Source organism: Podarcis bocagei (genome assembly GCF_964188305.1).
Source record: "Podarcis bocagei genome assembly, chromosome: 13".
Classification (NCBI taxonomy): Eukaryota; Metazoa; Chordata; class Lepidosauria; order Squamata; family Lacertidae; genus Podarcis; species Podarcis bocagei.
Window position 1 is genome coordinate 32281309 of NC_138138.1, and position 27545 is coordinate 32308853.

The window sequence follows — 27545 nt, forward strand, 5'->3', positions numbered from 1 at the left end:
AAACTTTGGCTAGAATTGGAATTGTGTGTTATGTCTAACAAGAGAGTTTTACAGTGAAATACTAAAGAGATATGTCTATGAATTCAAAAGATCAAAATATCTAAAACCCATTTGGTGTACCTCCAGGCCTTCTTAAGAATTGCTGATAGCAAATAGTGACTTGCTGTATTGTATTCCAGGCCTGAATATGATTACTATAATGGATGCTCACCACTTCCCTGGTGGGCATCTGTTGCAGACCCTAACCCTATGCCTCCTTCCTGGCCGGCCAGACCCGCCTGGTCTCTGGCCAGTGGGGAATTCCCCTGTCATTGCAACCATGGGGGTGTTACCTCCCAGTCAAAAGCCAGGTTCAAATGGGCCAGTAAGGCCCCAGGTCTTGGGGAGTTCCTTTGCTGGTTGGCTGGGCATTGGCTACACCCATGACCAGCCATGGCATCAGTCATGCCCCAGTATTGAAAGACTTGCTATCCTGTCTTACTGCTCTGTGCGCACATTGACCTGACCCCATTGTCCTCACCACCTTGAGAGAGTTACGGAGGAGCCAATACAATCAACCTAGGGAAGACATGAACACTGGCTGCACATTTGAAACAATTTTTTCCTAAGTAACATCTATTTGGACTACTCAGGTCCATACCCACACAACTGTCTTGCTGTCTATGAGCCACCGACTCTCTTGATATTCTCACAAATCTGGTTTATTTGTTTTTAATATCAAAGGTATATACCACTAATTCATATATTATCATAGGATGGTGTACAACAATATATACCATGAAATTTAAAACACCATAACAACACGGACTTGTGTAAACATCAGGCTGGAATTTTCCTACTCATCCACTGTTACTGATCAGTAAACCAGATCTATAATTTAAAATCAGTTGCATTGGAAAATAGAAATAGGAAGGGGAGGGTTCTGAGCCCTCCTGATTTCCCACCCTGCCCCACTCTTAATGTCTCTCCTTTAGGTATTACGTCTAAGAAGACACGTGGTGAATTAGATCTGATCATTGAAACAGTTGCAGATGAAAGATACAATTTTAAAAGTGGGCGATGAAAAACAAATGGATGAATTCCATGAATAATAAGGTGAGAGGGTCAAAGAACAATGGCATTGCAAGGCCAACCATTCACAGGAAGAATTGCAGATGTCGTTTTATAGAAATATATATATATTTATCTATTTTTAGAGGAATGCCCAAAATCTAAGAGTTTCCACAAAGCAGTCTTGATTTCTTTGTTTCTCATGCTATAGATGAATGGATTCAACATAGGAGGAATTACAGTATAGATCACAGCAAAAGCTATATCCAGATCAGAAGAAGCATTAGTGGGAGGCCTTGCATATGCAAAGAGTGCAGTGCCCATAAACAAAGAGACAACAGTGAGGTGGGGAAGGCAAGTGGAGAGGGCTTTTTTCTGACCATGTACTGAAGGAATTCTGCGCACTGTAGCAAATAGCTGTATGTATGTTATGATAATGAACATGAAGCATCCTAGTCCCAGGCAACACCCTAACACAATAACCCCTACTTCGACAAGGTAGATATTAGAGCAGGAGAGCTTCAGTAATGCTGGAACTTCACAGAAGAACTGATGGACGTCATTTGAACAGAAGGTGATTGCAAAAGTGCTACAAGTATGTAACATGGCATGAAGAAGACTAGCAATCAACACAATGAGGGTCATCTGAATACAAGCTCCTTTGTGCATAATTGTCTCATACTGTAATGGGTTGCAGATGGCAACATAGCGATCATGTGCCATTACTGTTAGAATGGCAAAATCTGCTGCGACAAAGAACATATAGAAGAAAACCTGGGCCACACACCCAGAGTAAGAAATAGACCTGCTGTTCATGATGGAATTGGCTAATGATTTGGGCATCATGACAGAAGCAGAGCCCATGTCCATCATTGCCAAATTAGTTAGGAAAAAGTACATTGGTGTATGGAGGTGATGGTCTAGCACTATTGCAGCAATAATGAGAAGATTCCCAGCCATGGTGGTCAAGTACAATCCTAGGAACAGAAAGAAGTATAAGATCTGTAGTTCTCGTACATCTGAGAATTCCCACAGCAGAAACGTTGACATGGAAGTAAGATTGCTCATTTTTTCTTCAGTATTTGCATTCTCTCTGTTGGAGGAAGAAGCTAAAATGTGTTAATAATGATTAATGAGCTATTTGTATCATTTATTTATTATACCCCATCCATCGGGCTAGGTTTCCCCAGCTACTCTGGGCTGATCCCAACAGATTAAAATCAGAATATAGAACATTTTTTTAAAAAAAAATGCTTCCTGAAATTTAATTATATATTCCCCATTCTTTTGCTAATCAAGTAGTGTAAAAACAATTGAGATTAAAGATTATGCCAAAATAGCCCATTTGTAAATTGAAGCTTGCATATCTGTTATTATATAAAGTATCTAAAGTATCTCAAACACTGATTTCACTCCAAACGTTATATATTAACTAATATTTTCTATTTCTGCTCAGTCTGCATGTTTGGGGGACTCTAAGTAATCTTGCAGTAACATGAAGCTATCTGGGGGTTTTTTAACTACTTCCTTTAGTTGCTTTGCCCCACAAAGGAAGCTGCTATTAATGTCACTTGTAGAGCTGTCCCATCTCTTGTGGCCTAATTCAAACCCTCATCTGCTATACAGTGGTATCTCAGGTTAAGAACTTAATTCGTTCTGGAGGTCCGTTCTTAACCTGAAACTGTTCTTAACCTGAAGCAGCACTTTAGCTAATGGGGCCTCCTGCTGCTCCTGCACCGCTGCTGCACGATTTCTGTTCTCATCCTGAAGCAAAGTTCTTAACCTGAGGTAATATTTCAGGGTTAGCAGAGTCTGTAACCAGAAGCGTATGTAACCTGAGGCATATGTAACCTGAGGTACCACTGTAGTAATCTTTGAAGAGATAATCATGATGTTAAACATATGTTTTATATGGCATTTAAATATCACTTGAAGAAGACAGGCAGCTCCCAAACCTGAAACCTTCTGTCAAATGGGGAGATCTTGCATACAAAGCACTTTGTATACCACTGAATTAGGGTTCTTCTATATTTCTATCTTGCAAAATACTGTCTACATCTACATGACTAGTCCACTACCTAATCTTTCATTCTCATATATATATATATATATATATATATATATATATATATATATATATATATAATATATTGTCAGGTATTGAAATTGGAAACTATTACATACTGCTAAGTGTGCATGCACACGAAAGCTCATACCAAGAACTAACTTAGTTGGTCTTTAAGGTGCTACTGGAAGGAATTTTTTTTATTTTGACTATGGCAGACCAACACGGCTACCTATCTACTACTGCTATCCTCAGTTATAGGTGCTCCTGGTTTTTCAGAACTACCGTATTTTTCACTCTATAAGACGCACCAGACCACAAGATGCACCTAGTTTTTGGAGGAGGAAAACAAGAAAAAATATATTCTGAATCTCAGAAGCCAGAACAGCAAGAGAGATCGCTGCACAGTGAAAGCAGCGATCTCTCTTGCTGTTCTGGCTTCTGGGATAGCTGTGCAGCCTGCATTCGCTCCATAAGATGCACACACATTTCCCCTTAATTTTCAGGAGGGGAAAAGTGAGTCTTATAGAGCAAAAAATATGGTAAGTAACAGAGTATACATGTGTTTGGGAATAAGACAGGATTCTAAGGAAACAGCCTATTTTGAATGTAGTCTGCTACAGATAAATATTAAATTGAATGTATTATATTGCCATAAAACATGGGTAGGTAAACTAAGGCCTGGGGGCGTATCCGGCCGAATCACCTTCTAAATCCGGCCCACGGACAGTCCGAGAATCAGCGTGTTTTTACATGAGTAGAATGTGTCCTTTTAATTAAAATGCATCTCTGGTTTATATGTGGGGCATAGGAATTCATTCATTGTTATATTTATTTTCAAAATATAGTCCGCCCCCCCACAAGGTCTGAGGAAGAGTGGACCGCCACCGTGCTGATAAAGTCTGCTGACCCCTGACATAAAATCTTCTGATGAATTTCACAGGTTGGTAGTGGTACTGTTTGTGCCAATATATGTCTCTAATACTTCAGTGGGTGATAATGATCTGGGGTATATTTGTGTCCCCATGAAATATAACACACATCTAGTTCTGTCAGCATGAATTTTAATGTCATCACTTTTGTTTTTCTGACATGGGGGGGGGCCTGCTGCAAATTATGCAGTTACTGGGGGAAAAGCTGTGGCCTTGATCGGGATCTAGCACACAGACTGTTTGGAACAGAACACAGCCCAGTTCCATCATACACGCATCACAAACGGACCACACAGTTGAATGATGCAATATATCTACATCAGCTACATCTATTTGCCTTTGGAACATTCATTAGGAATTTGTTTAATATACCAGGTGGTCATTGTTCATTTTAAAGTTGAGCACTCTAATAAGGACTGGTATCAGCATTCAAGAGTATGTAAGACCCCTTTGGGATGCGGGTGGCACTGTGGGTTAAACTACAGAGCCTAGGACTTAGAATCATAGAATAGAATCATAGAATCATAGAATCATAGAGTTGGAAGAGACCACAAGGGCCATCGAGTCCAACCCCCTGCCAAGCAGGAAACACCATCAGAGCACTCCTGACATATGGTTGTCAAGCCTCTGCTTAAAGACCTCCAAAGTAGGAGACTCCACCACACTCCTTGGCAGCAAATTCCACTGTCGAACAGCTCTTACTGTCAGGAAGTTCTTCCTAATGTTTAGGTGGAATCTTCTTTCTTGTAGTTTGGATCCATTGCTCCGTGTCCGCTTCTCTGGAGCAGCAGAAAACAACCTTTCTCCCTCCTCTATGTGACATCCTTTTATATATTTGAACATGGCTATCATATCACCCCTTAACCTCCTCTTCTCCAGGCTAAACATGCCCAGCTCCCTTAGCCGTTCCTCATAAGGCATCGTTTCCAGGCCTTTGACCATTTTGGTTGCCCTCCTCTGGACACGTTCCAGTTTGTCAGTGTCCTTCTTGAATTGTGGTGCCCAGAACTGGACACAGTACTCCAGGTGTGGTCTGACCAGAGCAGAATACAGTGGCACTATTACTTCCCTTGATCTAGATGCTATACTCCTATTGATGCAGCCTAGAATTGCATTGGCTTTTTTAGCTGCCGCGTCACACTGTTGGCTCATGTCAAGTTTGTGGTCAACCAAGACTCCTAGATCCTTTTCACATGTACTGCTCTCAAGCCAGGTGTCACCCATCTTGTATTTGTGCCTCTCATTTTTTTGGCCCAAGTGCAATACTTTACATTTCTCCCTGTTAAAATTCATTTTGTTTGTTTTTGCCCAGTTCTCTAATCTGTCAAGGTCGTTTTGAAGTGTGATCCTGTCCTCTGGGGTGTTAGCCACCCCTCCCAGTTTGGTGTCATCTGCAAATTTGATCAGGATGCCCTTGAGTCCATCATCCAAGTCGTTGATAAAGATGTTAAATAAGACCGGGCCCAAGACAGAACCCTGTGGCACCCCACTAGTCACTCTTCTCCAGGATGAAGAGGAACCATTGATGAGCACCCTTTGGGTTCGGTCAGTCAGCCAGTTACAAATCCACTGAGTGGTAGCAGAGTCAAGACCGCATTTTACCAGCTTCTTTACAAGAATATCATGGGGCACCTTGTCAAATGCCTTACTGAAATCAAGGTAGGCTATATCCACTGAGTTCCCTTCATCTACCAGGCTTGTAATTCTGTCAAAAAATGAGATCAGGTTAGTCTGACATGACTTATTTTTCAGAAATCCATGCTGACTATTGGTGATCACAGCATTCCTTTCTAGGTGCTCACAGACTGTTTGCTTAATGATCTGCTCCAGAATCTTCCCTGCTATTGATGTCAGACTGACTGGGCGGTAATTATTTGGGTCCTCTCTTTTCCCCTTTTTGTAAATAGGGACAACATTTGCCCTCCTCCAGTCTGCCGGGACTTCGCCTGTTCTCCAGGATTTCTCGAAGATGACTGCCAGTGGTTCTGAGATCACATCTGCCAGTTCTTTTAATACTCTTGGATGCAGTTCATCTGGCCCTGGAGACTTGAATACATCTAAACTAGCCAAATATTCTTGTACTGTCTCCTTAGTTATTCTGGGCTGTGTTTCCTTTGCTGAATCATTTGCTCCAAATTCTTCAGGTCGGGCATTGTTTTCTTTATCGGAGAAGACTGAGGCAAAGAAGGCATTGAGGAGTTCAGCCCTTTCTGTGTCCCCTGTTTGCATTTCACCATCTTCTCCTCTGAGTGACCCCACTGTTTCTTTGTTCTTCCTTTTGCTACGAACATACCCATAAAAGCCTTTTTTTGTTGCTTTTAACCTCTCTAGCAAGCCTGAGTTCATTCTGTGCTTTAGCTTTTCTGACTTTGTGTCTACACGTGCTGGCTATTTGTTTGAATTCCTCTTTGGTGGTTTCCCCCCTTTTCCATTTTTTGTACACATCCTTTTTAAATCTTAATTCAGTTAAAAGTTCTTTAGATAGCCACCCTGGCTTCTTTAGGCACCTTCCATGTTTCCGTCTCATTGGTATTGCCTGACGTTGTGCTTTTACTATCTCCCTCTTAACAAACTCCCAGCCATCATGAACTCCCTTTCCTTTTAGTATTGCTGTCCATGGGATCTCACCCAGCACTTCCCTAAGTTTTATGAAGTCAGCTTTCTTAAAGTCAAGAAATTGAGTCCTAGTATGCTTGGCTGCTCCTTTCCGCTGTATAGTAAACTTCAGAAGAGCATGATCACTCGCGCCTAATGATCCTTCCACTTCTACCCCACTAACCAGGTCATCAACATTGGTTAGGACCAGATCTAAAATGGCTGTTCCTCTTGTTGCTTCTCCCACTTTCTGGACAATGAAGTTGTCTGCAAGGCCAGTGAGGAATCTGTTTGACCTTATGCTCTTGGCTGAGTTTGACGTCCAACAAATATCCGGGTAATTGAAGTCCCCCATTACTACTATCTCCCTTCCTTTTGCATGCTTGGCCATCTGTTCCAGGAAGGCATCATCTATGTCCTCCGTTTGGCTTGGGGATCTATAGTAAACTCCCACAATGAGGTCTCTGTTATTCTTCTCTCCCTTAATTTTGACCCAAATGCTCTCACATTGGCTTTGAGGTTCTAAATCTTGGATCTCCTCACAGGTATACACATCCCTGACATATAACGCCACTCCTCCTCCTTTCTTGTCTGGTCTGTTTCTCTGAAATAGATTGTATCCCCCCATTATTACATTCCAATCGTGGGACTTATCCCACCAGGTTTCAGTGATGCCTATTATGTCATATTTAGTTTGCTGTACCAAGAGCTCAAGCTCATCTTGTTTATTTCCCATGCTTTGTGCATTAGTGTACAGACATTGAAGTCCATTAATCATCCCCCCGTGTCTCTTATTTAAGGATTTTTTCCTCCCACCACTAGGTCCGCGTGCTGTTTGCTCCATTTGGTCTATGACATTTGGATGATCATCTTCATTAATTGATAGACTCCTACCTTCAGGAGCACTGTCTCCCTCCCCCACATTAGTCAGTTTAAAGCCCTCCTGATGAGATTTCTGAGATTTTTGGCAAAAACATTCCTCCCAACCGTTGTGAGGTGCAGCCCATCACTTGCCAGAAGTCCATCTTCAAGAAACTGCAGTCCGTGATCTAAGAATCCAAACCGTTCCTGTTTACTTGCCAATCAGAAGGCCGGCGGTTCGAATCCCTGCAGTGGGGTGAGCTCCCGTTGCTCGGTCCCTGCTCCTGCCAACCTAGCAGTTCGAAAGCACTTCAAAGTGCAAGTAGATAAATAGGTACCGCTCCGACGGGAAGGTAAACGGCGTTTTCGTGCGCTGCTCTGGTTCGCCAGAAGCGGCTTAGTCATACAGGCCACATGACCCGGAAGCTGTATGCCGGCTCCCTCAGCCAATAAAGTGAGAAGAGCGCCGCAACCCTGCAGTCGGCCACGACTGGACCTAATGGCCAGCGGTCCCTTTACCTTTACCTTTAAGACTCCTTTAAAATTGAAAGATGAGAAGAAAATAAAATGCTGATAGACACATCTAGATTACATCAGAGTAAAAGGAAACTACCAAATCACCTTAAATTGTTTTAAAATACCTTTAATGATAAGATTCAATTTCCTTTCCAGCTACTTTAGGGGACGATATGATAAAGATGTCAGAATCCATGCATCTTCTCAACCAAGCTCTTTCGGCCTTCTTGCAGCACTTGCCACAGGACATGTAACTGTTTTTCCCGCCTTTAAATAGACTGCATATGTGAGGATAATAGTCACTAAATTAGCAATGGTAGACATGGGAAGGATCATTCTTTTAAGTCTTATCTGTCATCTTGGGATCTTACTCCCAAGAGTCCAGCACAGCTGATCTGAAAACATTGTTGAAAGTTACTGCTTCTACATTGACAGTGGGGGGGGGGAGTATTTATGTAGAAATTATACAAGAGTGGGACACAAAATCAATCTTGTTTTACACCCCTTGGGAAAACTATTGAATCTGAAAGGAAGTCCACAAGTCCATGCAAAATTTTAATGCAAGGATCGGAGGAGAGCTAGAGTATAGAATTTATCCAGTGAAGTGACAATGGCCACTTACCCTTCTTCCACGGTGAGTGGCGGTTGCAGCCCACCACAGTGCTTCCCTAAGCCCCTGGAGCCTCGCCATGTTGCCCTGACTGTTGGGTTCCTCCCCGGCTACTGCGGAACATCTTGCCAATCCAGGGTGGCCTGGGGGGGTGGAGCTTTTGCAGGCTTCACTCAGGTCTACTCCCTGCACTTATAATCAGGCCGACGCAACTCACTGCAGCCCAGTCAGCCTTGTAATGTCACCCACCATGCCCACCCTTTAGCATTGCTATTGTTTTTCTGCTTTTCTTCTAACTTTTCCTATCCAGCTTAGTGGGCTTTCCTATGATTCCTTAATGGTTGCTGTTTTTCGGGGCTGGGAAGGAATTTTCCCTGATTGTCAGGTTTTGCCTTCCCCGTAGCACTAGTCACAATTTTGGCAGGTTAGTCCTTTGGCGGAATCCTTTAGTCTATCCTCTGACCTAGAGGGGTGGACAGGTGATACACCCCCCCAACAGCAGCGGCATTTACAGGGTACCCCCAGGTCCATGCCCCCAGGGAGCCTAGCTGACTGGTGGGAAGAATGAATAGACATGACAAATGTAATGGGATTAAAAGGCCACAATTTTATTAATTTCATATGTAGGTAAAACTTGGCATAGGCATTGGGCGTGTATCCCCCTCAGCCCCTGGTGGGGAACCGAGGCATGACAGGGTGTGGTTGGGAGGAAGGGTCCATAGGAAAACTACAAGGCTGACTGGGCTACAGTGAGTTGCGTTGGCCTGATTATAAGTCCAGGGAGTGGACCTGAGTGAAGCCTGCAAAAGCTCCACCCCCCCCCCGGCCACCATGGATTGGCAAGATGCTCTGTGGTGGCTGGGGAGGAACCCAAAAGTCAGGGCAACATGGCGAGGCTCCAGGGACTTAGGGAGGCACCGTGGTGGGCCGCAACTGCCACTCACCGTGGAAGAAGGGTAAGTGGCCATTGTCACTTCACTGGATAAATGTTATACTCTAGCTCTCCTCTGATCCTTGCACTAAGATTTTGCATCGACTTGTGGGCTTTCTTTCAGGTTTAAGAATTTTCCCAGGGGGTGTAAAACAAGTTTGATTTTGGGCCCCCTCCTGTATAATTTCTATATAAATACTTTTTTTTCCCCTACTGTGAAAGTAGAAGCAGTAACTTTCAACAATGTTTTCAAATCAGCTGTGCTGGACTCTTGGGAGTAAGATCCCAAGATGACAAATAAGACTTAAAAGAATGATCCCTCCCTTGTCTACTGTTGCCAATTTAGTGACTATTATCCTCACATATGCAGTCTATTTAAAGGCGGGAAAAACAGTTACATGTCCTGTGGCAAGTGCTGCAAGAAGGCCAAAAGAGCTTGATTGAGAAGATGCATGGATTCTGACATCTTTATCATATCGTACCCTAAAGTAGCTGGAGAGAAAATTGAATCTTATCATCAAAGGTATTTTAAAACGATTTAAGGTGCTTTGGTAGTTTCCTTCTACTCTGATGTAATCTAGATGTGTCTATCAGGATTTTATTTTCTTCTCATCTATCAATTTTAAAGGGGTCTTATATACTCTTGTATGCTGATACCAGTCCTTATTAGAGTGCTCAACTTTAAAATGAACAATGACCACCTGGTATACTAAACACATTCCTTATTATTGCTCCAAAGGCAAATAGATGTAGCTGATGCAGATATAATGTATCATTCAACTGTGTGGTCCATTTGTTATGCGTGTATGATGGAACTGGGCTGTGTTCAGCTCCATTCAGTCTGTGTGCTGGAAGAACGATCCCAATCAAGGCTGCACCCTTGATCCCAGTAACTGGATAATTTGCAGCAGGTTTCTTTTCCATGTCATAAAAATAAGAGAGTGATGACATGAAAATTCATGCAGGCAGAACTAGATTTGTGTTACATTTCATGGGGACACCAATCCACCCCAGATCATTATCACCCACTGAAGTATTAGAGACATATATTGGCACAAACAGTAGCACTACTGGCAGGTGAAATTCATTAGGAGATTTTTTGTCAATATAATGCATTCAATTTACTATTTATCTGTAGCAGACTACATTCAAAATAGGCTGTTGCCTTAGAATTCTGCCTTATTCACAAACACATATATACTCTATTACTTAGTTTTGAAAAACCTGGGTTTGAATTAGGCCACAAGCAATGGGACAGCTCTCAAAGTGGCATTAATAGCAACTTCTTTTGTGGGGTAAGGCAACTAAAGGAAGTAGTTTAAAAGCCCCCAAATAGATTCATATTACTGTAAGATTACTTCTTGTTGTTGTTGCTGTTTAGTCATTTAGTCGCGTCCGACTCTTCGTGACCCCATGGACCAGAGCACGCCAGGCACTCCTGTCTTCCACTGCCTCCCGCAGAATCCTCTAAACATGAAGACTGAACAAAAATAGACAATATGTGTTTATATATAAATTTTGGAGTGAAAGTGTTTGAGATACTTTAGATAATAACAGATATAGAAGCTTCAATTTACAAACTGGCTATTTTGGCATAATCTTTAATTTCAATTGTTTTTCCACTACTTGATTAGCAAAATGTGGAACATATAATGAAATTTCCAGAAGCATGCTTAAATTAGCTTGTTAATCAATATTAACACTTTTTAGCTTCTTCCTCCAACAGAGAAAATGCAAATATTGAAGAAAAAATGAGCAATCTTACTTCCGTGTCAACGTTTCTGCTGTGGGAATTCTCAGATGTACGAGAACTACAGATCTTATACTTCTTTCTGTTCCTAGGATTGTACTTGACCACCATGGCTGGGAATCTTCTCATTATTGCTGCAATAGTGCTAGACCATCACCTCCATACACCAATGTACTTTTTCCTAACTAATTTGGCAATGATGGACATGGGCTCTGCTTCTGTCATGATGCCCAAATCATTAGCCAATTCCATCATGAACAGCAGGTCTATTTCTTACTCTGGGTGTGTGGCCCAGGTTTTCTTCTATATGTTCTTTGTCGCAGCAGATTTTGCCATTCTAACAGTAATGGCACATGATCGCTATGTTGCCATCTGCAACCCATTACAGTATGAGACAATTATGCACAAAGGAGCTTGTATTCAGATGACCCTCATTGTGTTGATTGCTAGTCTTCTTTATGCCATGTTACACGCTTGTAGCACTTTTGCAATCACCTTCTGTTCAAATGACGTCCATCAGTTCTTCTGTGAAGTTCCAACATTACTGAAGCTCTCCTGCTCTAATATCTACCTTGTCGAAGTAGGGGTTATTGTGTTAGGGTGTTGCCTGGGACTAGGATGCTTCATGTTCATTATCATAACATACATGCAGCTATTTGCTACAGTGCGCAGAATTCCTTCAGTACATGGTCAGAAAAAAGCCCTCTCCACTTGCCTTCCCCACCTCACTGTTGTCTCTTTGTTTATGGGCACTGCACTCTTTGCCTATGCAAGGCCTCCCAATAATGCTTCTTCTGATCTGGATATAGCTTTTGCTGTGATCTATACTGTAATTCCTCCTATGTTGAATCCATTCATCTATAGCATGAGAAACAAAGAAATCAAGACTGCTTTGTGGAAACTCTTAGATTTTGGGCTTTCCTCTAAAAATATATTTTGAGTTTTTAAACATGGAATTGTATATACAGTGTGAATGTTTTGATATACAGTTTTTAACATAGCACTAGAACCTTGGGGTGGACATTTGCTTTGCATGTAGGAAGTTCCTGCTGTAACCCCTGGCATCTGCAGGTGGAGGAATGAATGGTTCCATATCTCAAGCCATAGGGAGCCACTACCAATCAATGTCAACAATATTGAGCTAAATGGACCAATGGGATGATTCAGTGTAAAGTAACTTCCTGTGTTGCTCACTCTGCAATGCAAATAGTCTTATGATTTATTCACCTTATTCTCCATGCCATTCATTGCCATTTGTTTATCCTCTTCACCCTTCTCCCCCCAAACAATGTTTTACTTACTACTGATACCAGTATAGTACAATTAGATATAACTGTTTCAGCAAATACTATTTCCAATGCCTTTAGTAAGAAAATGAAAGTTCAAAAGCATAAAATGTATGTCCCCAAAATAATTATTAATTTTATTATATTTTTGCTTGCCACTCCAATATCTGAGTGGTGTGAGATTCCAGGGGTTCCAGGAATTTACCCAGGGTTCGTGTTTCCTTTGGAATAAGGGACAACAGAGACTGTCATGTCTTTATGATATATGCTTAATTTACACATATATACAACTTGTATAGGGACACGGGTGGCGCTGTGGGTAAAAGCCTCAGCGCCTAGGGCTTGCCGATCGAAAGGTCGGCGGTTCGAATCCCCGCGGCGGGGTGCGCTCCCGCTGCTCAGTCCCAGCGCCTGCCAACCTAGCAGTTCGAAAGCACCCCCGGGTGCAAGTAGATAAATAGGGACCGCTTACCAGCGGGAACGTAAACGGCGTTCCGTGTGCTGCACTGGCTCGCCAGATGCAGCTTTGTCACGCTGGCCACGTGACCCGGAAGTGTCTCCGGACAGCGCTGGCCCATGGCCTATAGAGTGAGATGGGTGCACAAACCCCAGAGTCTGTCAAGACTGGCCCGTTCGGGCAGGGGTACCTTTACCTTTACCTTTACAACTTGTATATATGTATAACCCCTACACTGGAGGGGTTCAAAGCATTAAGACTCCAAAAAGGTTGGGGTGTCACTATCCATCATACAACTTCAGTTAGAAATACTGCAGTCAGTTTCTGCACTAACTGAGGCTTCTGAAGGGCAGCCCTATGTATAATGCAATACCACAATTCAACATGGATTGCTATGGAAATCTATCTAGACATGGCTACACTATTTGAATATTGCAAAATAAATAGCCTTGGATTTCACCACATGTGTGATCATTTTTCATGTATTGACGCACATGTTGTATCTGCTATTTCTTTGTGTCTGCTACCAAAGGACTACCAACATATACCTGAGGAGTGTGATCAGTTGTGCTTACTCTTGGGAGTAAGCTCTCAAGACGGCAAAACAGGCTTAAAATAACTCTCCCTGCCATGTCTGCTGGCACTAATACCTGATGTAACCTTTAGTGACCATTATTCTCATATACGCAATCTTTTTAAAATGGGGAAAACAGATACATCTTCAGTGGTAAGTTCCACAGGAAGATTGAAAGAAGATGCATGGACTCTCACATATGAACTGCATTTTACCTTAAAACAGCTGGAGGGGAAACTGAATTTCCCAATTAAAGGTACTGTATTTCAAAATGATGTAAGGGGGTTCAGTAGTTTCCTATTACTTTTATGCAATCTCAAGGTGTTTGCCAATTTGTTTGTCTTCTGGTCTTCTATCAGTTTTCAAGGGATCTCATACATACATACTTGAAACAATGAAGCCATCACTACACCGCTCTACTTTTAAAAATGTATAGTTTCTTTCTAACTGGATCATCATTTTGTTAGGCTGGGTCCAGACTTGGTAACACTTGGAACAGACCCATTGATTTCAGCAGGTCTCCTGCAAGTAGGACTAAATATGGATCCAACCCAGTATGTTTCATATTTGTTAATTCTGGTACACCACATTTAATGGGAAACTGTGGCTAAAAAGGCAGCGCATAAACCAAGTTATAAATGGTGGTATAAATATTTTATTATTCCTGTAACAGCAACAACCAAAATGAAATCCCCTACCACACTGAAACCCAACCCTATCCCCCACTGAATGACTGAGGTTAGGACAGAATCTTACTACACAAGGAAACGGTAGACTAGCTCTTAGGAGGTCCAGGGCAGATCACATAGCACAAAGCAGCTCTGTGATCAGAGCAAGCAGCCCCAAGCATTGATTTCCACCATTACATATCTTTTGAAAACTGTCCATGAAAGGAGTCAATTGAAGTGGGGTTGTGGGAATAAAGGCTGCTCCCTGAAAAGTTACCACCCAGCTGAGAAACAGCCCATTCATTCACAACAAAAATGTGCTTAGGAGTTTCCACACCAACAAGGAAAGCAGATGCACGATGAGTTATTTTTTCGACCTCAATGCAGATAATCCAGGTCAAAGAAAGAAAAGGTGTAGGCTGGAATTTTGATGGTAACAAAATTGTGTGGATGACGTGAGAACTTTCTGAGCATGACCAGACCAAGTCCACAATAAACTGCCATGTGGAAGCACACCTTGTGATATGCATCAAACAAGGGTGTGAGTAATTGTTTTGTTCCTCCTCCTGCACTACTGTTCCCTTACTCCTGCGTAGGTCTGAGCTAAAATGGTACAAATGTCTCCCCCCCCCCAATGAAAATTGCTGTAAAAATGATGTGGTGTATCTGAGGTGGGAAACTGGAGCCAGTGCATCCAAATCAGTTTGTAGTGAGGGTTTGAGGAAGGCAACATCTCTCTGCATCATGGAGGCTGGTGGCTGATGTGTTGTCATTTCCTATGCTGCACTCTGCTGCATAAGTTTTAGAAAGAAACCTAGGGTTGCCCAGTTGCACTGTTTTCCGTCTATCCCAATGGGGACAATGGGGGAGGTGGATTACTCCACCTTATTCTAAGAAAAGGCCTGCAAGGTAGGTTAGGCTTCATGGAGAATGCAGATTCTCCCCCTCTGCAGAATTGCCCTTGAACCAATGTTCTCCTTTAATGATTTAACCATGACCATCCATTATTTCATTAGACTATTGAACTAAAGCAGTGGTTCTCAAACTTTTTTCTTTGGGCTCCCTTTTAAACTACATCTGTTCCACAACCCTACAATGAGTAACTTCTTCCATCCTTCCATCCTTCTCCCTGACATCTGCATGTCCACCCAAACATCAGAAAAGAAGCATGTAGTTTTGTGCATGTATTCAGTGCACCTTAATCAGAACCCTTCATGACTGGGGCCAACAACTGTGTGGTGAGCTCTTACACACATATAAATGTGTGAACATAGGTTTCCCTTTCTGATGGTCCATTGAATGCATAACTGTAAGTGAAGAGTGGAGGGAATAGTCTCATGCCATTCTGCACACATTTGCAAAAGATGTAGAGGCAAGACTGGCAGCAACAGCAGCAGATATGTTCTATGCCTATGATAATGGTTTTTTCTCTTGTTAATTATGTTGTTTTAAAGGTGCATTTTATATTTGACTTCATTTAGCAATGTTTTCTTTTGAAATGTTTGTGCTTTTGTTAACTTGGTTTGTGTTAAATATGTATTCTGTAGTTGACTTCCTTTGTAATGTTTTATTTTGAAAGTTTTAAGGTAATATTTTAGTTTCCTGTTAATCATGTTGCCTTGACTGTATATACAGTGGTACCTCGGATTAAGAATTTAATTCGTTCCGGAGGTCTGTTCTTCACTTGAAACTGTTCTTAACCTGAGACATCATATTAGCTAATGGGGCTTCCCGCTGCCACCGTGCCAACGTGCCACCGTGCGATTTCTGTTCTTATCCTGAAGCAAAGTTCTTAACCCGAGGTACTATTTCTAGGTTAGCGGAGTCTGTAACCTGAAGCGTCTGTAACCCGAGGTACCACTGTATTTGACTTTCTTTAAAAATGTTTTATTCTGGATTGTTTTATTTGATGTTTTAATGTGCTGAAAAGCACTCTGATTTTTTTTCTTTAAACTATAAAGCGGTATAGAAAATAATAATAATGATTATTATTATTATTATTATTATTATTATTATTATTATTATTATTATTATTATTATTATGATAATAAAAATAAAAATAAAAATAAAAATAAAATGAATGGACACAGATACTCTCAGGACAATATCCATGCTGGGATAGCTTTGTTGGTAGACCTGAGACTCTTAAACTCGGTCATGGGTTTGAGCTCCATGTTGGGTAAAAGATACTTGCATTGCAGGGGGTTGGAGTCCCTTCCAACTTTACAATTCTGTTGTTCTATGGTTCTAAAACTGAGGGGGCAAAAGGGCCATTACAACATTTGCCTATTAATCAAATAAGCAAAAAATACCATTAGATTTGATTGTTAGATAAAAGGCACTGTGCTTAAATCTAACTGGTTAATCAATATTTGTACCCTAACAATCCTTATCTTCTTCCTTGTACAGGTAGCATGTTAATAAGCCCTATGAACAAAATGCATAATCTTACTTTTCTGCTGCTGGGATTCTCAGACATTCGAGAACTACAGATCTTGCACTTCTTTGTGTTCCTAGCATTATACATGACAGCAATCATAGGGAATCTCCTCATTGTTGCTGCAATTGTCCTTGATCACCACCTTCACACACCCATGTACTTCTTTCTACTGAATTTGGCTATGCTGGATGTTGGAACAATTTCCGTCATGGTACCCAAATCAATGGCTATTTCCCTCTTAAACAGCAGATATATTTCATATTTTGGATGCGTTGCTCAAGTTTTCTTTTTATATTTATTTGGAACATCAGATTTTGCTCTGCTAACTATCATGGCACATGATCGCTATGTTGCTATTTGCAACCCACTCCACTATGAGACAATTATGCACAAAGGAGCCTGCATACAGATGGTAGCCATTGGGTGGATTGTAGGCCTTCTTGCTGCCATATTGCATGCTGGCAGCACCTTTGCCAACACGTTCTGTTCTAATGCTGTCAATCAGTTCTTCTGTGAAATCCCAAAATTATTGAAGCTCTCCTGCTCTGACTTCTACTTAGTTGAGGTTGGGCTTCTTGTTCTAACCTTTAGTATAGGAACAGGGTGTTTCATATTCATTATCATAACATATATGCAGATCTTTTCCACAGTGCTCAGAATCCCTTCTGTTCAGGGTCAGAAAAAACTCCTCTCCACTTGCCTTCCTCACCTCACGGTTGTATCTGTGCTTATATTCACTGGGATCTTTGCTTATGCAAAGCCTCCAAATGACGCTTCTTTTGATCTCGATATTGCTTTTGCTGGAATATATACCATTATTCCCCCCACACTGAATCCATTCATCTACAGCATAAGGAACAAAGAAATCAAGACTGCATTGTGGAAACTCTTAGATTTGGGGCCTTCTAAAACTCAATTTAGAGTTCTCTAAAAATGCAATTCTATACCCTTCAATGTGTGAGCATTTTACTATGCAATGTTTTTAATTTTTTTATTTCTTATTACTTTTTTTAATATGCAATTTTTAAACCCAGAATTATAACCTTTGATAAAATAAATCCTTTGAATTCAAATGGCATGGGAAGGAATTGTTTCCTGTTTTCAAGCCCTAGAGAGCCACTGAAAGCCATTGTAGGCATTTCAGAGCTAAATGGACAAATATTCTCATTCAGAATATTGCAGTTTCGGTATGTTAATATTTGGCTCTGCAATTTTTTACCTTGAACTTGGTAGAACATCTGCTTTGCATGTTGATAATCCCTGACATCTCCAGGGATGGATCATCTGCTATGGATGCAGAAAGTTCTCAATTTAACCCTGGCATCTCCAAATAGAGGAAAGAATGATGCCCTGTCTGAAGAGAGTTTACCATGCTCCTAATTCTGTGATACATATTTCCCTCCCACCCGGTTTCCCCACGAAATTCTCCATGTCATTCATTGTCATTTCACCCTATTTTTAAAATTGTTTATTTCACTTACAACTGACATAAATACAGCCAACCTGCCATTTACAGATTTTCAATCTGTGCTCAACCTCACAAAAGTGCATCACACCGAACCCAGAAGTGACCTAAAAATGTCACAGAAAGGGGTGGAAAGAGGTGTTTACAGGCTTTTTCAATGATGTTTCAAATACACATTATTTTGCTTAAACTCGTGGTGTGTTCAGACGTAACCCCCACTTAATGGGGGTTGTCTATATAGAACAATCAAAGGTAACGAAAATTCATTCTAAAAAGAAAAAGTGTTTAAAACGTGTAATTTTCCCATCAGGATTTTCAGTTTTACTGTAGTGTAGACAGAATCAGACGTTTTGATTGTGATCATTCTAAATTATAAAACTTATTTTTTGGTAAAATAATATATGATGCTGCAATCTTCCTTCTCTTATTTTGATAATATTAATTGCTAGAAACATTTCCCTTGCTATATTTCATCTTCCCATCAGTCACCCTGGAGTCAGCGCTCTAAGAGATACTGCTGTCAAAAACCCAGCTACCCTTGCAGTTACTTCCAGGCTAACATAATTAACAGGAAACTAAAACATTATCTTAAAGATTTCAAAATAAAACATTACCAAAGAAAATAAAATGCAAAATGCACATTTAAAACAGCACAATTAGGAAGAGAATATTATCATAGATACCACGCTCTCTGTATCCAGTATCCAGTAACTAGTTGTAATTGCACACTCTAACCACATATGCAACAATGTGCATTCCCTGATGAACCAATTTATCATAGTTGATTCTTCCATGAAATAATCCATCATGGAATGTGGTATTCTGCCCCCACTTCCCATTCGCACACACTCTCACCTTCACATTTTCCCAGCACTTTTAATACAGGTAGTCCAGTTTGCACATTATGGTCAAATATGCAAACATTATCAACTAACTAACTAAATAAATAAATCATACCCTCACAGCAAGCTAATGAAGTACATTAGACTGAGAGGCAGTGACTGGCCCAAAGCCACTCAGTGAGTTTCATGGTTGAGTTTAACCTTGGTCTCTCAGGTTGTAGTCCACTTAACACCTTTTTACATCTTTTGGAAAAAAGATGTAGAAGTGAATAAGCTGGGTGAAGGGAATAATCTTTTCCTATAGGTCTGGAAATTTATTGGGTTTCTTGTTAGCAGTCCTATGTAGCACTTTTAAGATTCACCAATTCAGTTTGCTAACCTGTACATACTTATCACAGCTCTTTGGCCACTTGTTCATGACATTTTACAAGTCTCACTAGGTCCAGTGAGCACCAACTGCCACTGACAGAGCCTGTTATATTCAAAACTATATTATGTGTGGATCAAAGAGAGGCAGGTCCTATCTGTAGCTGGTTTCCACAGTAGATACAACACATTAGATCAATGTGTTGTTTTTCCTTATCTTATTCAAAAGTATGTTAGCAACAAACAAACAAAACCCTGGGTGCTGTATTAATTGGTCTCAGTCTCGTTTGCCTTTGACTCCATTAACCAACAGTGTCTATGGCTGAGGTTGGAGGACTAGTTGCATGCCCAGCCACAAAGTCCCTGCCCCCAGGGATCCTTAGGGTCCATAGCAAAACACACCTCCTCCTCCTCCTCCTCCTCCTCCTCCTTTATATACCGCTCTATACTCAGAGATCTCAGGGCAGTTCAGAGATGGGGAAACCCAAACATTGGGGAGGCTCTATGGCCCGCTGGCCAACCACTTCTGGCTCTATATGGACAGAAACTTCCCCCTCAAGACCCCTTTAACAGGATACCCTGTAAATGCCGCTGCTGTTAATATAACAGGCTCTGTCGGTGGCAATTGGTGCTCATTGGACCTAGTGAGGCTTGTAGAATGTCATGAATGAGTGGCCAATGAGCTGCGATAAGTATGTACAGGTTAGCAAACTGAATTGGTGAATCTTAAAAGTGCTACATAGGACTGCTAACAAGAAACCCAATAAATTTCCAGACCTATAGGAAAAGATTATCCCCTTCACCCAGCTTATGAAACTCACTGAGTCACTGCCTCTCAGTCTAATGTACTTCATGAGCTTGCTGTGAGGGTATGATTTATTTATTTAGTTAGTTAGTTTATAATGTTTGCATATTTGACCATAATGTGCAAACTGGACATTAGGATTACCTGTAATAAAAGTGCTGGAAAAATGCGAAGGTGAGAGTTTGTGTGAACGGGGTGTGGGGGCAGAATACCACATTCCATGATGGATTATTTCATGGAAGAATCAACTATGATAAATTGGTTCATCAGGGAATACACATCGTGGTTAGAGTGTGCAATTACAACTAGTTACTGGATACTGGATACTGGATACAGAGAGCGTGGTATCTATGATACTATTATCTTCCTAATTGTGCTGTTTTAAATGTGCATTTTGCATTTGATTTCCTTTGGTAATGTTTTATTTTGATATCTTTAAGATAATATTTTAGTTTCCTGTTAATTATGTTAGCCTGGAAGTAACTGCAAGTGTGGCTAGGTTTTTGACAGAGGTATCTCTTAGAGCGGTGAATGGCACTATTTAGTGGAAAGAAATCCCAATGGACTGAGCCAGAGGTGGATCCTAACAACTCCAGAGGTAGAGGCAGTCTCCAGGGTGACTGATGGGAAGATGGAATATGGCAAGGGAAATGTTTCTAGCAATTAATATTATCAAAATAAGAGAAGGAAGATTGCAACATCATATATTATTTTATCAAAAAACAAGTTTTATAATTTAGAATGATCACAATCAAAATGTATGATTCTGTCTACACTACAGTAAAACTGAAAATTCTGATGGGAAAATTACACATTTTTCAACACTTTTTGTTATTAGAATGAATATTTGTTACATTTGATTGCTCTATATAGGCAACATCCATTAAGTGGGGGTTACGTTCCTAGGTACTGTGAGTTTAACCCTGGATAAATTCCTGGAACCCCTGGAATCACACACTACTCAGAGATTGGAGTGGCAAGCAAAAATATAATAAAATTGATAATTATTTTGGGGACATACATTTTATGCTTTTGAACTTTCATTTTCTTACTAAAGGCATTGGAAATAGTATTTGCTGATACAGTTACAGTATATCTAATTGTACTATACTTGTATCAGTAGTAAGTAAAACACATTTTTGGGGGGAGAAGGGTGAAGAGGATGAACAAATGGCAATGAATGGCATGTAGAATAAGGTGAATAAATTATAAGACTATTTGCATTGTAGTGAGGAACACAGGAAGTTACTTTACACTGAATCAGCCCATTGGTCCATTTAGCTCAGTATTGTTGACACTGATTGGTAGTGGCTCCCTATGGCTTCAGATATGGAACCATTCATTCCTCCACCTGCAGATGCCAGGGGTTACAGCAGGAACTTCCTACATGCAAAGCAAATGTCCACCCCAAGGTTCTAGTGCTAGTTTAAAAACTGTATATCAAAACATTCACATTGAATATACAATCCCATTTTTAAAAACTCAAAATATATTTTTAGAATGCCCATAATCTAAGAGTTTCCACATAGCAGTTTTTATTTCCTTGTTTCTCATACTGTAGATGAATGGATTCAATGTGGGAGGAATGATGGTATAGACCACAGCAAAAGCTATGTCCACATTAGAAGCAGCATCTGTGGGTGGCTTTGCATAAGCAAATACTCCAGTGAACATAAACACAGAGACAACCATGAGGTGAGGCAGGCAAGTGGAAAGGGCCTTTTTCTGACCATGAACAGAAGGGATTCTACGCACTGTAGAAAAGATTTGAATGTATGTTATGATGATGAAAATGAAGCAACCAAGCCCTATACTCCATCCTAGCACAAGAAACCCAACTTCAACTAAGTAAAAGTCAGTGCAGGAAAGCTTCAGTAACCTTGGGATTTCACAGAAGAATTGATTGACAGCATTAGAACAGAAGATGTTTGCAAAGGTGCAACCAACATGTAGGGTGGCATTAAGAAGACTGGTAATCCACACAAGGGCTACCATCCGTATACAGGCTCTTCTGTTCACAATTAACTCATATTGGAGTGGGTTGCAAATAGCAACATTGCGGTCATGTGCCATTATAGTTAGGAGGGCAAGATCTGATGTTCCAAATAAATATGAAAAAAAGACTTGAGCAACACATCCAGAATAAGACATGAACCTGCTGTTTAAAAGAGAAATAGCCATCGATTTGGGTACCATGACAGAAATTGTTCCAAGGTCCATCATGGCCAAATTCATGAGAAAGAAGTACATGGGGGTGTGAAGGTGGTGATCGAAGACAACTACTACAATAATGAGAAAATTCCCCATTATTGCCACCGAGTACAACAACAAGAAAACAAAAAAGTGCAAGATCTGTAGTTCTCGAATGTCTGAGAATCCCAACAGCAGAAATGTAGACATGGAGGTAAGATTGGACATTTTATTCACACAACGTGTTCACACATTACCTGTACAAAGAAGAAGATAGGATTGTTTGTTTATAAATATTTATTAACCCGTTTAATTTAAACAAATTAAACAGTCAAATCCACCATGCATTCTATGCTTTCCCCCTCGGATTGTCACTGAACCCCCCCCCCCAGCACCTATTTGAAATTTGTGCATGGTGTGGGGAGGCTAGCATAGCCTTCAAGTGTCACAATTTTCCCAGGACACTCCTGGAATTACAGAAGTCATTTTGGCTTCTCATTTTATCCAGGATTGTCCCAATTGCTCCCAGCAACACTGATTTTCAACTTGCATTGTGAGCTTTCTTGCAAGGCAGTTTTGTTTACTCAGAACAATCTGAGTACATGTCCTTGCATGTGACCTATACAATATTAAGAGTTAAGAGCACAACACATATCATCAAATAATTTCAGAGTTATGTGCTCAAAATCAATCTACTTCTTTTAGCCAAAATAAATGGCAGGTTACTATTATACCCATTATATATATGTGCTCCTGAGTCTGGCAGTGGCTTGCAGCAGCACCCGGGTAAGAACTAGAATTGGAGCTCGTATAAACTGACTTTGTTATCACTATGCACACATGCACATGCTTTTAATTTGGGATAATTTGCGGCAGGCCTGCACAAATTAGGTAACCTCCATAAATTGAAGACAGAACACGCAGTATGAACAGAGGCTCCCTGAAGGTTTGGTAGGTCGGTTTCTGCTTGGGACTGCAAAAATAAGGGATAGGAAAATCAAATATTTCACTGTTAATTTTTTGGCTTATTATATCATGAGCTCATACCCTCCCTTCCTATTGACTTGTGCCTTACCCCATGTGCACAGGCACTTAGGCAAGCGGTGAAGACCTTTATGTTTAATGCTACCTTTAACTTAGGTCATAACTGGGTTTTACAGGACAGCTTCTTAAAATATGTTGTATGTTTGGTCATGTAGCTATTATACCTTTATATCTTGCCTTGCTCTTGTTTGTATGTCGCATATCATCTTTTATAACTTGGCTTGTGCACTTCCATTTTTGTCACAATTTCCCCTTCAATGTGGCGTACCAGATCTCACAATTATACAACTATAATCGAACGTATTGGGTTGGACTCACATTTAGTCATATACTTGCAACAGAACCTCTGCAGTCAATGGGTCTACTAATAGCATCACCAAGTCTGGATTTAATCGAACAAAATTATAATCCAGTTAGAAAAAGTTGGCAAGCAATTGAAATACCTTCAAGTGTAAAATTCATAGGGTATGATATGCTTCAGATGCGAGAGCCCATGTACCTTCTCAACCAAGCACTTTCAACCTTCCCTTGGCACTTACCCCCAAACATGTAACCGAGTATTTTTTTCCCTTTAAAAAAGACAGCATATTTAAAGGTAATAGTCACTAAATGTAGCATCAGCTATTAGTGCCAGCAGGCATGGGAGGGAGTGTTAGTTAATTCTGTTTAGGCATCTTGGGATCCTGCTCCCAAGAGCGCAGCAGAGCTGATCTGAATCCTCAAGGCAATTTTGCTGCTTCGACTTTGGTAGTAGAAACAAACAAACAACAACAGATACAACATGTGCTTCAGTACATGAAAAATGATCACTCTATGGCTATTTATTTAGTTATATCCAAATACTGTAGCCATTTCTAGATAGAGATAGGCTTTCACAAACTATCCATTTCCTGGTTACATCCTGGCTGAATTGCTATATTGCATTATACATGGGGCTGCCCTTCAATATGACTCCTTTAGTGCAAAACCTGGCTGCAATAATTCTAACTGAAGAGAATTCTAACTACCATTCCATTTTTTATTTTTTATTTATTTATTTGCCGTCATGTGCCTCTATCTGCAATACATTTCCAGACCTATCAGAAAAGATTACTTCCATCCCCCCAGTTTACTCACGTCTATGTTATCTTTCCAGTATGTGGGGGGGGAAATGGAGGAATATTAAGTGGAGTAGGATGTGAGAGACCATGGATAAAATCAGTCATAAAACATATTGTGTGACTTTGGGATAGTCAGTCCCAGACTGACCTATCTGACCCAGTTGCTGTAGGAATAACCTCTGTTTATTTGTTTCATTTAACAAAGTTTATATACCACTTGATTGTAATAAAGCCTCCACATGGCTAACAAGAAATATATAATTATTAATAAAAAACAGTTAAAAACAGTTTCTTTTCTTTTTTTAGTCCTAAATTACCGGTATGTGGCACCTGTAACATTGCCAGTTCCACAGACAAAAACAGTCAGATGGGCATAAATGGGGTATAGCAAGCTCACAAGTAAACTGATCTCAAGCCTTCACAGTATAGTACATGTGGAATGGCCTCCATTTATGAATGATGAGGTATGTGGTCAGTAATTGTTCCTTGTATTTTTCTTTTAGTTTCCAGTTGGTTCCTGTCATTCAGGGTGTTCATATACATTAGAAATGATGGTTGTGTGAACTGAAAAGAGTGGAGATGCTAAAGATTTGTTGTGTTAATGTTCTGCATAATGTTATGCACATCTCTGTCGTAATAGCATATAATAATTTAATATTTTGCTTAGTAATTTCTGAATGTATAAATTTTATCATATTGTCACCCCAATCTCCAAGCAGTCCTGCGCTGTGATGTGTGAAAATTTGCTCTGCACAACTGCTATCTGCACATGAAGGGAACTGTCTCCCTGGGTCAATTGGGGGGGGGTGTTGCTTGTGTTCTTGTTTTCTTTCTATGATCAGTGTGTGTACATGTCTGTAGGTTTGTGTGCTGCATGTCCGCCGGTGTGTAGTATGAGTATAATAGACTAAGAGTGGAGACCCAGCTCTGGCATGCAGCTCTTAGAGGGATAATTTATCGCAAACACAACCCACTGGACAACAAAAGTTCAAATTAGATGGTTCTACTATTCAATATTATAAAATAAAAGAAAGAAAATTGCCAGATGACATTTTTATGCAAAAATAAATTTTATAGTATTGTAGAATGATCAAGAACAAAATGCCCCACAAGGTGATGTTCTGTTCAGAACATTTTGGGGAAATGATACATTTTATGTTCTTCAACTTTCTTTTTCTAACTAAATGTTTACATGGAATATTTGTTAATATGGTTACATTCGATTGCCGTATACATGTATCACTTGTAAGTGAAATACACTGTCTTGAGAAGATGGTGAAATGCGTGATCAATTATATGAAAAATGAGGTGGAGGAATTATGGAATGATTTGTATCACAGATTCAGGAACAGAACAAACTGGTTTACACTTATTTCACTGGGTCCATTTAGTTCAGTATTGTTAGCACTGTAACCCTCTATGACTTCAGACGTGGAATCATTATCCCCCAGCCAGGACTTGCCAGGGGTAAAGGCAGGAACCTCCTGCATGGAAAGCAGATACTCTACCAAAAGTTGTGTTGCTGGGTTAAAAATGGCATTGCCAAACTTTAACATATAGAACAGTATACAACACTATTTTTATAGAACAGTTTCCACAAAGCAGTCTTAATTTCTTTGTTTCTCATACTGTAAATAAATGGATTTAATGTGGGAGGAATTATGGTATATATCACAGCAAAAACTATATCTAGATCAGAAGAAGAATCGGTGGGTGGCCTTGCGTAGGCAAAGGCACCAGTGAACATAAGCAAAGAGACAACAGTGAGGTGGGGAATGCAAGTGGAGAGGGCTTTTTTCTGACCATCTAAAGAAGGTATTCTGAGCACTGTAGAAAAGATCTGCATGTATGTTATGATGATGAAAATGAAGCATCCTACTGATATAATAAAGGCTATCACAAGAACCCGAACTTCAACTAAGTAAAAGTCGGAGCAAGAGATCTTCAGTAATTTTGAGATTTCACAGAAGAACTGATTGACAGAATTACCACAGAAGGTATTGCCAAAGGTGCTCCCAGTATGTAACATGGCAGCAAGAAAGCCTGTGATCCACCCAATGGCTACCATCCGTATACAGGCTCCTTTGTGCATAATTGTCTCATATTGCAGTGGTCTGCAAATAGCAACGTAACGGTCATGTGCCATTATAGTTAGGAGAGCAAAATCTGATATTCCAAATAAATGTAAAAAGAAAACCTGAGCAACACATCCAAAATAAGAAATTAACCTGTTGTTGTAAAGGGAAATAGCCATTGATTTGGGCACCATAACTGAAACTGTTCCAAGGTCCATGATGGCCAAATTCATTAGAAAGAAATACATAGGGGTATGAAGGTGGTGATCAAGGACAATGACAATGACAATTAGAAGATTCCCTATTATTGCCATCAAGTACAAGGCTAGGAACACAAAGAAGTGCAAGATCTGTAGTTCTCGAATATCTGAGAATCCCAGCAGCAGAAATGCAGGCATGGAGGTAAGATTGTGCATTATGTTCGCAGCACTTATCCACATGTTACCTGTACAAGCAAGAGGATAAGGACTATTAGTGTACAATTATTGATTCATCAATTTAATTTAAACTGAGCTGCTTTGATCTAGAAATCAAGTCCACCAAATATTCCTTTGCATAATCAGCAATAATTGTTGTCCCCTCTGTTTTCTCATCAGATAATCCCTGTCCACTTGTGCCCCCACACAGACCATTTGCAAATGTAGGCAAGGTGTGGTGAGTCTATACTCCCTAAAATCCTTCCCCTGGCATCTATGCATTCAGTGAAGCATCAGAAAGGGAAGTTACAAGCATACATTGATATGTGCATAGGAGCTCACCAATCAGTTGCTGGCTCCAATTATGCAGGGTGCCAGATAAGGTGGACAGACTAAAGACACACAATGTACACAATATATATTGACTGGGTGGAAGTCCTAGTCTAATCTGGATTTTTAAAAAAACACAACTGGTGCAAACATTTCTTCAGCCAGCTAATATCCACA

The 27545-nt window shown here is 40.4% G+C and overlaps 2 protein-coding genes across 2 annotated transcripts; one reads left to right on the top strand and one right to left on the bottom strand.

Moving 5' to 3' along the window:
• Positions 1-1182: 1182 nt before the first annotated feature.
• LOC308571763 (uncharacterized protein) lies at positions 1183-27038 on the bottom strand (the record flags this gene model as incomplete). Its single annotated transcript, XM_081167393.1, has 2 exons — positions 1183-2143; positions 26137-27038. The coding sequence occupies 2 exons, from the start codon at positions 27036-27038 to the stop codon at positions 1183-1185; spliced, it is 1863 nt and encodes a 620-aa protein (XP_081023519.1).
• On the top strand, positions 16734-17666 carry LOC308570556 (olfactory receptor 14A16-like; the record flags this gene model as incomplete). Its single annotated transcript, XM_081165464.1, has 1 exon — positions 16734-17666. The coding sequence occupies one exon, from the start codon at positions 16734-16736 to the stop codon at positions 17664-17666; it is 933 nt and encodes a 310-aa protein (XP_081021590.1).
• Positions 27039-27545: the final 507 nt, after the last annotated feature.